Here is an 11,909-nt window from a genome sequence, read left to right on the forward strand (position 1 = left end):
CTAGGTTGCTGATAGAGGATCTCATTGATTGTGTCCTTTCCTGACAAAAAAGGGAGTAGTTTTTTTTTTTTTTTTTTTTGTATTATTTTGTGATTTTGTGTGAGTTTGATATGGATGTTTTGGATATAGATGTGGTTCATTTCATTTTCCTACAGCAGTGTAAAATAGGAAGTAGTTCGGTTTTACTGGTTTGATAGGGTTACTTATTATTTCACTTGGGTTGTATTTTGATGTTTTGTCACCGAGTTGCCGATGACTTTCAGCCTCTTACGAATTTGGTAGATCATCACTAGTGAGTTCATTGGTGTGTCGAAGTTCCGAGTTGCAAGTTGCAAGTTGCAACCATCGAGTTCGTTCGTAAAGGAGATTCCATAAAAGAAGGCCAGAATTCTAGAGCCGTTGGGGCAGGAGACAAACGGGTTGTTTGCTGAGATTGCAATGTTTTTGCAAGTATAGTCTAACTATAACAAATTATTCTTCTATAATTGATTTTTCTACAGCAGATGAAACTGCAGAGTGACTTTGTGCTACCGATACAACCATGTTAAAATGGTGAAGGGGCTCTTGTTTTGCCATAAACAAAAAGAATCAATTTAATACTGCACATAATATAACTCATATTGCAGCATAGAAGTTTACATATATCCATTGTCCCCCCCCTAGAGATTTCCATGGCTCCAGACAAAACTTCTGAGTAAAATGACAATTGCAGGAAACTAAAATGAACTATATATATAATCGACAGCAACGTTGGAGAAGAGAATTTGGGATCAACGCTGATTTTTTTTAGCATTAGAGGAAGGCGCACGTTCTTTGCTTGCGTAGCTTCTTCTTTGGTTTTCGTGGCCTCAAAGCAATCTTTATTGCAGCATCAAAGACAACCTTCACATTCTGCAAAACCAGAAGAACCAAGACATGAGTGGAATTAACTTTGTTAAGTTTTCCTTGAAAACAAAATGGAAGAACATTAAGGTTGTTATCTTAATTTGGACATGATATAGGTAGAGATACCTGCTGAGTTTTGGAACTGCACTCTATGTAAGCGACTGCACCGATCATCTTCTTCAATGCCTCGCCCTAATGAGTAATGATCATCAATCTCATGTCAACCCCGAAGATATTTTTGATTAAATGTAGTATGTAATATGTATAGCTTAATACTAATAGGGTCTACACATGTTTTATCCATGGATGACATGCCTGAGCAGTTGTTATTGCCGTTGCTCCAGGATGATCAGCCAAGAACTGCTTGTCTTCTCGCAAATCTGCAGTTAAAAGTTGTCCATGATAAGTATGGGGATGGGGTTACTGAGAGTTGAAGAACTTACACTGAAAAGATTAATGATCATCAAAAGTTGTCACATAGAAAGTTGATTAACTTGGTTATGAACAATTATTTAAAATATCGAAGGAAAGATTTTCATTTCAATTGGCACCATTTGAATAAAAAATCAACAGACACGTCATAAGGTGGAAGCACATTTGGGGAACAAATTTCAGATGATCTATGAACACTCAAAACTAATTTCAGTAGAGAAATAGCAGTTCATATTAGGTAATAAGTAATAAGCATGCATTATATAAGCTTAATGGTTCTATAAATCATGATTTTACAGTCAGATTATCATTATATAAGCAGAACATGAAGTAGGTTTTGAAAATTTGTGAATTTTCCTTTGTACTCTGTTTCTTCTTCTAAGCATTTAACTTGAATTCATGAATATCTTGGAAAACTTTGTCATTATGGCAACAAGTTTTGAATGCAATGCGTCTAAAACTAAATTTTCTTACCAAGTTTGGTTCCCACAAGCACAATTGGTACATTGGGTGCATAATGCCTTAGCTCAGGGATCCACTGCTAGACATGAATCTCGCAGGTTATGAGATGATAATCTTAAGACAAAAATACTTATTAAAAAAAAAACAGAAAAAAGAAAATTCTGGCAAGAGAGCAAATAACCTTTTTAGAGATGTTCTCATAACTGGCCTTGCTGATTAGAGAGAAGGCCAAAAGAAACACATCAGCTCCTCTGTAACTTAGAGGCCTTAGCCTGTTGTAATCTTCCTGTCCTGTTGTAATTTGTAAGATTTATCTTTTAACTTATTTTCCTTTTAAAGGACAAAGAAATGTAACCAAAACTGCATCTAACTCGGAATTACCTGCAGTATCCCATAGGCCAATGTTGACTATACTACCATCTACCACCACATTGGCACTGAAGTTGTCAAACACCGTTGGAACATAATCCTACCAAAAAGGAAATGGAAAAAAATTGGTTTTCATGATTGTTTTACTCATGTCATGATGATGGCCATGATCACTGTTTTCTGCACATAAATTGTTCAACGAGCAACCCCAGGGGGTTGGCGGCTCGAGTGGACGAGGTGTAAGCCAGTGCCTCGTGAAGCATCAGATTTGAAATCGACCATTTTTACCCAACCCGTGTGGAGAGAGGCGCTTTGCGCGGTGTTCCAGGATCTGGACACGAAAAAAGAAAAAGAAAAAAAGGTTCCATGAACAACAGAAAGAATCATACCGTTGGAAAGGTGTTACTAGTGTAGGAAATGAGCATGCAAGTCTTTCCCACTGCGCCATCCCCCACTGTGACACACTTGATAAACCTGGCTGTGCTCATTTCTGAAGGCCCCCTTATTCTCTTTGTCCCAAACAAAGGAGCATTATAAGAAGAAAATGAAGCAATTTGAAGAGTGAGGAGAAATGAAAGGGGAAGGCAGGGGAGTTAACTACCTATAAGCCAATCACCCACTTTAGTTGAAGCTCATCCAATTCAAAATGATTGCTTTTGGGGTAATCCTTTCTTCCCTTTAGGTGCAAAGGAAGTTTGGTGGCAGCGTTAGTTGGTTCAAGTGTATGAAAAGGGAGGGAAAGCGTGATGAAGAGAGAAACATTTGATTAGTTAACCAACTCCACTATGATTAGATTAGGAGCAAAATGAGGTACCATCCAAGAAGAGTCAAAAAAAGGGTAGGGTGTCACCATTATTATTGGTTGGCTTTGTGCTTAGCTGGGCTGAGCTAAAGATTAGTTTGCCCTGGGCCCTTTGACATCGACAAAAAGCTCAAAACTATTTTGCTTTTTCATGTGAACTTGCAAAGTAGAGGACGTTCCTCACCAATCCCCATACACAAGTTACTCATCTTGTCTTACCTCTGATTGGATTATATCCCCATCTCACCCGACACCCTTAAACTGCTCTCCACTCTCTAGCCGCCTTAGAAAAATCAATCTCCATACACCAAATGATATGAAAAATCTCGCCACATGCATTAGAGGAATGATGAGGGGGGTGATGAATAGAATTACTCGGTCTACAATTAAGATTTACACGAACGAGTGCAAATTCTTTTATAGGGACTTGCAAGATTTAAACCCTTTTTTAAATTGTAAGGCATAGAGAAAACGCTAGCAACGCTTGCACTATTATTTTAAAATGATTAATTAATTTGGAGCTTTTTAGAATCACTTGTAAAGTTCAGTCTCATTTATTAAGTAACCAATGTAAGACTAGGTTGTTACAATCTCCTCACCTTAAATCTTTGATGTCCTTGTCAAGGTCACGTTATGTTGTAGAAAAAATACTAACTACATATGCCTTACAACTAAAAAATGACTAATCAATTTAAATGTCTCTTTCTCTTCTAAGAAGGAATCAACATGAGACACTTTTATAATTTACATAGGATTGGAATGTTAGACTTAAACCTTCCTCCTTTTTTTTGGATCAGACTTGCAAGATTAATCGGTGAAATTGTAAATTTTGTGTTGGGTTTGGGTTCACTACAAAAGTTGTCTGGTTTTGGTAAAAGCCCTAGCTTAGACTTCCAGTTATGACATCTCATGACCCAAAAGAAAAATAAGTAAAAGAAGAAAAGAAACAGATTGAAGCCGAAAAAAACATGTCCTATATTTGTGAAAGAAGAGCCATTGTACGTGTTGGTTTCCATGCTTCTAAGTGCTAACTGTGAAAAAGATATACCCAAACTTTATTAAGCTTATCCAGGCATGGAAATTGGGCCAAATACCAAAAGCTGACTTTTAAGGATTCTTCCGGCTAGGGAGCGCGTAATGGGAGCTCAAGGTTGTTGATGCGCAGCACAGGAAAGCGGCCGTGAAGTCTTTTGAGTAATTCTAAAAGTCACTCATATTCTTTTTGTGTCCCTAAAAGAATTGATGTGGTTTTAAAAATCATCGCTTCATTAAAATCTAATAATGGTCAATCACAAGCTCTAGGGGGCAATATAAGAAAATAGAACATCAACTTGAGTTGCTTAGAAGCCAATTACAAATCCTTTCTTTGGCTGCGACGGGGCTTCATAATTCTCAGCAAATTGGAATGTTTCCCATTTCTCGGCCGGCTATGAATTGTTCTTATACTGGTCTTTTACATCAAGAGCAAGGAGTTGTATGTTTTGCTAATGATGTTTTTTTTTTTGGTGACATGTTCACACAAGAGAGAGAAGGGAGGATTCAAACTAATGACTTCCGCTTTATAAGGCGTAGTCCTGAGCCGATTGAGCTACCCCTTGGAGACATGTTTTGCTAAGGATGTTAACTCACTTGTTTATTACGAGTAATTCTATATGTCATATAAATGTTTATCAAGTATCCATCAAATAATGAGGTAGCTTTTAAAATTACTGTTGGGCATGTGATTGATCAAATAGTGAATTTAAAAACCACTTCATTGTTTGATGGATACTTAATGGATATTTATATGGCATGTAGAATTACTCGTTTATTACAAAAGCTTAAACTCATTGGAATAGATGGATTTAATTATTTAATTTATATTGTAACAGGTTCTAGGATGAGGGTTTCCGAATGTTCTAATAGATGATTTCAAAAGTGAAGTGAGGGAAAGACAGGGAAGGGTACAGCCAGTAATATAATACCGGTGGCTTCACAATAGGGTTATACAAAACATAGGAAATCATGGAAGAGGTGGGATTGAAGATGTAGTCTTTCAAAGGGGAGGTGCCCTTGGAACAGTTCAGGCTGCTGTTAATATGGGGCAAGGACAACCTAGAATAAACCAGGCAGGAAATCATACTGCGATGACTTCCAGGGATGGTGGACCATTACCATTTAATTTGGTCATGTACCTTATCCTTATCCTCATCCTCCTGTACAAAGATCAAGATCACCTTAGTAATTATAAGCAGCATTTGAAGATAGAGCATGCACTGATCGATTGCAAATTCAAGGAATCTGCTAGTACACTACAAAAATAGCTGCAGTTTGACACGTGTCTACAGTACCCGTTACTGTAGACACGCGTCAAATTTGACACGTGTCACTAGTGACACGTGTCAAATTGTGGAAGCGTCAAAAATGGACACGCGTATGAAATACACGTGTCCAATTGGACACGTGTATTTTATACGCGTGTGCAAGTGGACACGAGTATAAAATACTCGTGTCAAACTGGACACGTGTCTTATTACACGTGTGCAAGTGGACACGAGTATAAAATACTCGTGTCGAACTGGACACGTGTAATAAGACACGTGTCCAGTTTGACACGAGTATTTTATACTCGTGTCCACTTGCACACGTGTATTAAGACACGTGTCCAGTTTGACACGAGTATTTTATACTCGTGTCCACTTGCACACGTGTATTTTTACACGTGGCAAATTGGTATTTTTTGCCAAAATAAACATTAAAAAAAAAATCAGTGTTGTATTAATTTTTTAAAATTAAAAAAAAAAATTAAACTCATTATCTTATTAATCATACAAATCTTTGAAAATACGGTGTACATAACTTATACACATAAAATTAAGTTTGAAAAGTATATGCTATATGTAAATTTTATATTTGAAATTTATACTTTTTAGGTTCTTTATTTATATGTATATAGTATACTATATTGTACTATATACATAATTAACCAAATTTGGTGCTATATATCTAATTAAACCAAATAGTTCAAATTAGGGTTCAGTTTTGTACACCATCTACGTTTAGAAACAAAAAAAAAAAATTTAAACATAACAAAGTTAAAAAACCTATAATTAATACTATATATATAGATATGCATGCATGTAAACGGTTTAGAAATTATATACAGTAACCTTTTTATTTATGGCTATATATAGTAATTGCAATTATTTTTAGAATTCTGCGCTACATAATGAATTAAATACTTATAGTTTAGTCCCTCATATAGTACATATATACATTTAGGGTTTATGGCTATATATAGTACATACCCTTAGGGTTAGGGTTTATAGCTATATATAGTATATACACTTAGGGCTAGGGTTTATACCTATATATAGTATATATACTTAGGATTATGGTTTATCGATATATATAGTATATACACTTACGGTTTGGGTTTTAGGGTTTATAGGTATATATAATATATACACTTAGGGCTATGAATTATAATTTAATTGATTTTACGTTTAATGAATAATAATGTCAATATATTTTTCACGTTTCATTATTGTACACTTTTAAATATATATATATATATATATATATATATTAAATCATGAGCAGTTCAAAATTAAATAAAACCGATATATATAGTATATACACTTAAACTTATGATTTATAGCTATATATAGTATACATACTTAGGGTTAGGGTTTATCGCTATATATATTATATACACTTAGGGTTAGGGTTTATAGCTATATATAGTATATACTTAGGGTTAAGGTTTATCGCTATATATAGTATATACACTTAGGGTTAGGGTTTTATGTTGTATAGGTATATATAATATATACACTTAAAGCTATGGGTTATGATTTAATTGATTTTACATTTTATGAATAATAATGTCAATATATTTTTCATGTGTTATTATTGTATACTTTTAAATATATATTTTAAATCACGAGGATTAGGGTTAGGGTTTATGACTATATACAATACGTACCATTAATTAGGATTGTAGTTTATAGCTATATATAGTCTATGCACTTAGGGTTAGAGTTTAATTTTATGGTTAGATTTTAGTTTTTATTTTTTATTTAGCTATATGTACGGTATATACATTTCAGGCTGCATGGGTTTATATTTTTTTTTTATGTGGTTAAATTATATATATATATATATATATTTTTTTTTTTTATGCATGCAAATACATTTCGGGACGTGTATTTAAATACAAAATAATATATAGTACATATACTTAGGGTTATGGTAGTATAGTATATATACTTATACTTAGTGTCATGATTTAAATTTAGGGTTTATATTTAGTTTTAATTTATAGTTTATGTTTTAGTTTTAGGTCTTAGGGTTTAGCAATGTGTACATGCAGTACATGCAGTGCATACACGTTATGGGTTGCATGGGTTTATATAAAATATATATAATATATTAAATATATATATATATAATATATTAAAAAAAAATAAAAAAAATGACATTTGGAGACGTGTATTTACATACACGTCCCCAATTGGGCACGTGTACTACGTACACGTGTCCAATTGATTGGCCAGGTACTGCGCGGGAGTTCTCCCGCGCGCCACCTGGCCAATCTTAGGATATAAATTATATTTAAATTATATATTATTCAAATTATATACTTTTTAAATATATTTTAAATTCAAAATTTTATATTTAATTTATATAAAAGAAATGGGTAGCTTCCAGAGGAAGCTACCCATTTCTTACGTAATTCTCTCTCTCTCTCTCACTCTATCTCTCTCTCTCTCTCTCTCTCTCTCTCTCTCTCCGTCGAGCTCTGGCCGGCGACGACAGCCCATTCCGGCGACCCTCCCTCTCTCTCGCTCTCCCTAGCTCTCTCACCTCCCGTTCCGGCCGGCCAGTACTGTCCAGTACCGGCCCTCTCTCTCTCTCTCTCTCTCTCTCTCTCTCTCTCTCTCTCTCTCTCTCTAGCTCTCTCTCTCTCTCAGCTCTCGCCACTGTCCCCCGCCACTGCACAGCCCTCGCGTCCGTTCAAGGTATTCCCTCCACTTCCGGCCTCTCACTCTCACTCATCTTCTCAATCTCTCTCTCTCTCTCTCTCTCTGTCTCTCTCGGTTTACAGTGCATATCTAACATTTTGAGCTTTAATTTTTTTTTTTTTTTTTTTTTTTTTTTTTTCTGTCAAAAATTCCAGGTACACGTACAAGCTTGCACTACAAAAATCACTGTGAGTTATTTTTATTTTTGTTTTCAATTTTTTGCTATAAGTTTGTATATTTTATTAATTTTTTTTGTGATATTTGTATAATTTTTTTCATTGTCTAGTTTGTGCAAATATGGAATATATACTTGCAGATTTTTTATTACTGATTTTTTTATTACTGAATCATTGTCTAGTTGGTGGAAATATGGAAAATATGGAATATGGAAATATGGAATTTATTGGTGATTATATTTAATTTTTTTTTAAAAAAAACTCTTGATGTGAGGATATTTGAGATATATTTTAGTGTGCTACTATGGATTTAATGTGCTATTGTGAATTTTGGTATTTTTATGAAGTGGCAAAAAGAAAAAATATCCGCTATCATCTTAATTTTATAAAAATATGATCGTGAGCAATAATGGCAAAGTAAAATTAAAATACAAAATTATAATCAACATATTGTGCTATGAATATATATAAATTGTGGGGAAAATAAATTGTGCTACTAATATATATAAATTGTGGTATTTTCGGGAAAAAAAAAACAAAAAAACAAATATTCCACTGTCCACCATTTACAATCATATTCGTAAAAAAAACCTTAAAACAAACGTCATAAATCATCAATTGCGACGAATTTGTTTTTTATCTTCCATTTTTAACGTTAACTATTCATGTGAAGAGACTACATATTTATAAGAAGAATTTGGTATCTTCGGATAAAAAAACTCAAAAAAAAAATACTAAAATTTCTCTCATATGCATATATAAACTTTATATCCTAAAATCATAACCATAAAACCAACACAATAATAAACCCTTAAATAAACTTTGAATCCTATACGTTCTAAAAAAAAACCCTTACCCTAAACCCTAAACCCTAAGCCCTACAAAAAAATCCTACACTTTCTAAAAAAAACCTAAACTGCTAAACCCTAAACCCTAACAAACCCTAAACTCTTATAAAAAGAATAAAATAAAACCCTAAACCCTTTAAAAAAAATAAAAACTTACTACACTTTCGAAAAAAACAACGAAAACCCTAAACCCTAATCCTAAATCCTTACAAAAAAAGATTCCTACACTTTCTTAAAAAAAACTCTTAACCCTAAACCCTAAACCGTAACAAACCCTAAAACCCTAAACCCTAAACCCTAATCGCTTTAAACCAAAATAAAACCCTAAATCGTAAACCCTAAACCCTTAAAAAAAAAAATTTACCTAAAACCCTAAACCCTAAACCCTTAAAAAATAAAAACCTAAAACCCTAAACCCTAACCCTAGACCCTAGACCCTAACAAACCCTAAACCCTAAAAAAAAAAAAAACCTAAAACCCTAAACCCTAGACCCTAACAAACCCTAAACCCTAAACCATAAACCCTAAAACCCTAAACCCTAAACCCTAATCGCTTAAAAAAAAAAACCCTAAATCCTAAACCCTAAACCCTTGAAATTTTTTTTTTTACCTACAACCCTAAACCCTAATCGCTTAAAAAAAAAAAAACCTAAAACCCTAAACCCTAACCCTAGACCCTAGACCCTAACAAACCCTAACCGTAAACTCTAAACCCTAAATCCTAAACCCTAAACCGTAACAAACCCTAAACCCTAAAACCCTAAACCCTAAACCCTAATCGCTTTAAACCAAAATAAAACCCTAAATCGTAAACCCTAAACCCTTAAAAAAAAAAAAATTTACCTAAAACCCTAAACCCTAAACCCTTAAAAAATAAAAACCTAAAACCCTAAACCCTAACCCTAGACCCTAGACCCTAACAAACCCTAAACCCTAAACCCTAAAAAAAAAAAAAAACCTAAAACCCTAAACCCTAGACCCTAACAAACCCTAAACCCTAAACCATAAACCCTAAAACCCTAAACCCTAAACCCTAATCGCTTAAAAAAAAAAAACCCTAAATCCTAAACCCTAAACCCTTGAAAAAAAATTTTTTACCTACAACCCTAAACCCTAATCGCTTTAAAAAAAAAAAACCTAAAACCCTAAACCCTAACCCTAGACCCTAGACCCTAACAAACCCTAACCGTAAACTCTAAACCCTAAACCCTAAACCCTAAACCCTAACAAACCCTAAATCCTAAACCCTAAACCCTAAAAAAAAAATAACCTACACTTTCTAAAAAAAATACCCTAACCCTAAACCCTAAAAAAAAATCCTACACTTTCTAGGAAAAAAATCCTAACCCTAAACCTTAAACCCTAACTCCTAAACCCTAAACCTTAAAAACATTTTGACATACACTTTCTAAAAAAATACCCTAACCCTAAACCGAAAAAAAAAAAAAAATTCCTACACTTTCTAGGAAAAAAACCCTAACCCTAAACCTTAAACCCTAACACTAAACCCTTAAAAATAAAAAAACAAAATCCTACACTTTTAAAGAAACAAATAAAACCTAACCCTAAACCCTAACAAACCCTAACCCTAAACCCTTTAAAAGAATAAAAAAAATAAAAACACTTACACTTTCTAAAAAAAAACTAAAACCCTACATAAAATAATCCTACACTTTCAAAACAAACCATAACCCTAACCCTAAACCCTTAAAAATAAAAAATGAAATATATTTGTACACGTTTATACTGTAAGCCGTATGATTTGTCTTGTCCTCTTAACCCTATACAGATAAACATGGACAAGTCTTGGATGTCAACACCTAGGGGTACGACACGGTATAACGATGGGTGTAGGGCGTTTGTGGCATTTGCCGTTAGTAATTGTACGGCCGGCGATGGAAAAATTTACTGCCCATGCAAGTATTGTCGAAATAACCAGCGTCACACTCCTGAGTACGTTCTTGCCCACCTGACTGGAGGTCGGGGGATGAATCCGGGATACAATTTGTGGTATATGCACGGTGAGACTACGACTGGTTCCGCTACTCCTGGTCAGTGTTCGAGTCATCACAGTGGCACAGAGGCCGCTGACCGTAGCACTGAACATGGTGATCATGTCACAGAACAGGAGGGTGTCGCCGTGGAACAGGATGATAACATGCACGCCATGTTGCGTGACGCCTTCGGCGTGCACGATGTTCCTGAAGACGTCAGTACTCTTCCGCAACAAGTTGATGAAGATACCTCGTGCGGGGACGCATTGAAGTACCAAGAGCTGTTAAAGACTGCCGAGAAGCCCCTTCACCCTGGTACGAAGCACAGTAAATTGAGTGCTACTGTACACATGTACAACTTGAAGTGCGTTGGAGGTATTAGTAACAAGATATTTTCAGACATTCTCGAATTCATCAATCAGTTGTTGCCTCCTTGCGATGAGGCATTGCCAGATAACACGTATGAGGCGAAAAAGTTCCTAAGTGGCATGGGTCTGGGGTATGAGAAGATTCCGGCGTGCCGTAATGACTGTATGTTATTCTGGAAAGACAATAAAGAATTAGATTCATGTACCGTATGTGGAGAGTCTAAGTGGAGGGCTGATACACATATAGATGATGATGGTGAGATCATATCAGCGAGAAAAAAACGCCCGGTGAAGATCTTGAGGTGGTTTCCACTCATCCCACGGTTGCAGAGGTTATTCATGTCTAAGCATACTGCGCCCCATATGAGATGGCATGCAGAAGGCCGCACTAGGGATGGCGTATTGAGGCACCCGGCCGACGGTGAGGCATGGAGATCGTTTGACATTTTACACCCAGATTTTATGGCAGAGAGTAGGAACGTCCGGCTTGGTTTGACAGCAGATGGATTTAATCCATTTGGGAACATGAGCACATCCCACAGCACATGGCCCGTAATGCTTGTGCCG

General features: G+C 35.2%; 1 protein-coding gene across 1 annotated transcript; it reads right to left on the reverse strand.

Annotated features, from left to right (window-relative positions):
* Nucleotides 1–544: 544 nt before the first annotated feature.
* On the reverse strand, nt 545–2,822 carry LOC133868442 (rac-like GTP-binding protein RAC13). Its single transcript, XM_062305340.1, has 7 exons — nt 2,538–2,822; nt 2,161–2,248; nt 1,961–2,070; nt 1,792–1,855; nt 1,201–1,265; nt 1,012–1,077; nt 545–891 (listed from the first exon to the last, which is right to left on the reverse strand). The coding sequence occupies exons 1-7, from the start codon at nt 2,634–2,636 to the stop codon at nt 793–795; spliced, it is 591 nt and encodes a 196-aa protein (XP_062161324.1). The 5' UTR covers nt 2,637–2,822; the 3' UTR covers nt 545–792.
* Nucleotides 2,823–11,909: the final 9,087 nt, after the last annotated feature.

This window comes from Alnus glutinosa, chromosome 5 (genome assembly GCF_958979055.1).
Source record: "Alnus glutinosa chromosome 5, dhAlnGlut1.1, whole genome shotgun sequence".
Classification (NCBI taxonomy): Eukaryota; Viridiplantae; Streptophyta; class Magnoliopsida; order Fagales; family Betulaceae; genus Alnus; species Alnus glutinosa.

What these genes read in the sequence shown, in the direction of transcription:
- LOC133868442 (XM_062305340.1), bottom strand. Translation starts at nt 2,636, where the DNA reads ATGAGCACAGCCAGGTTTATCAAGTGTGTCACAGTGGGGGATGGCGCA. An exon ending in TGGCCTATGGGATACTGCAG is followed by an intron (nt 2,071 to 2,160) that starts GTAATTCCGAGT and finishes AAATTACAACAG; the next exon opens with GACAGGAAGATTACAACAGG. An exon ending in GCAGTTCCAAAACTCAGCAG is followed by an intron (nt 892 to 1,011) that starts GTATCTCTACCT and finishes CTGGTTTTGCAG; the next exon opens with AATGTGAAGGTTGTCTTTGA.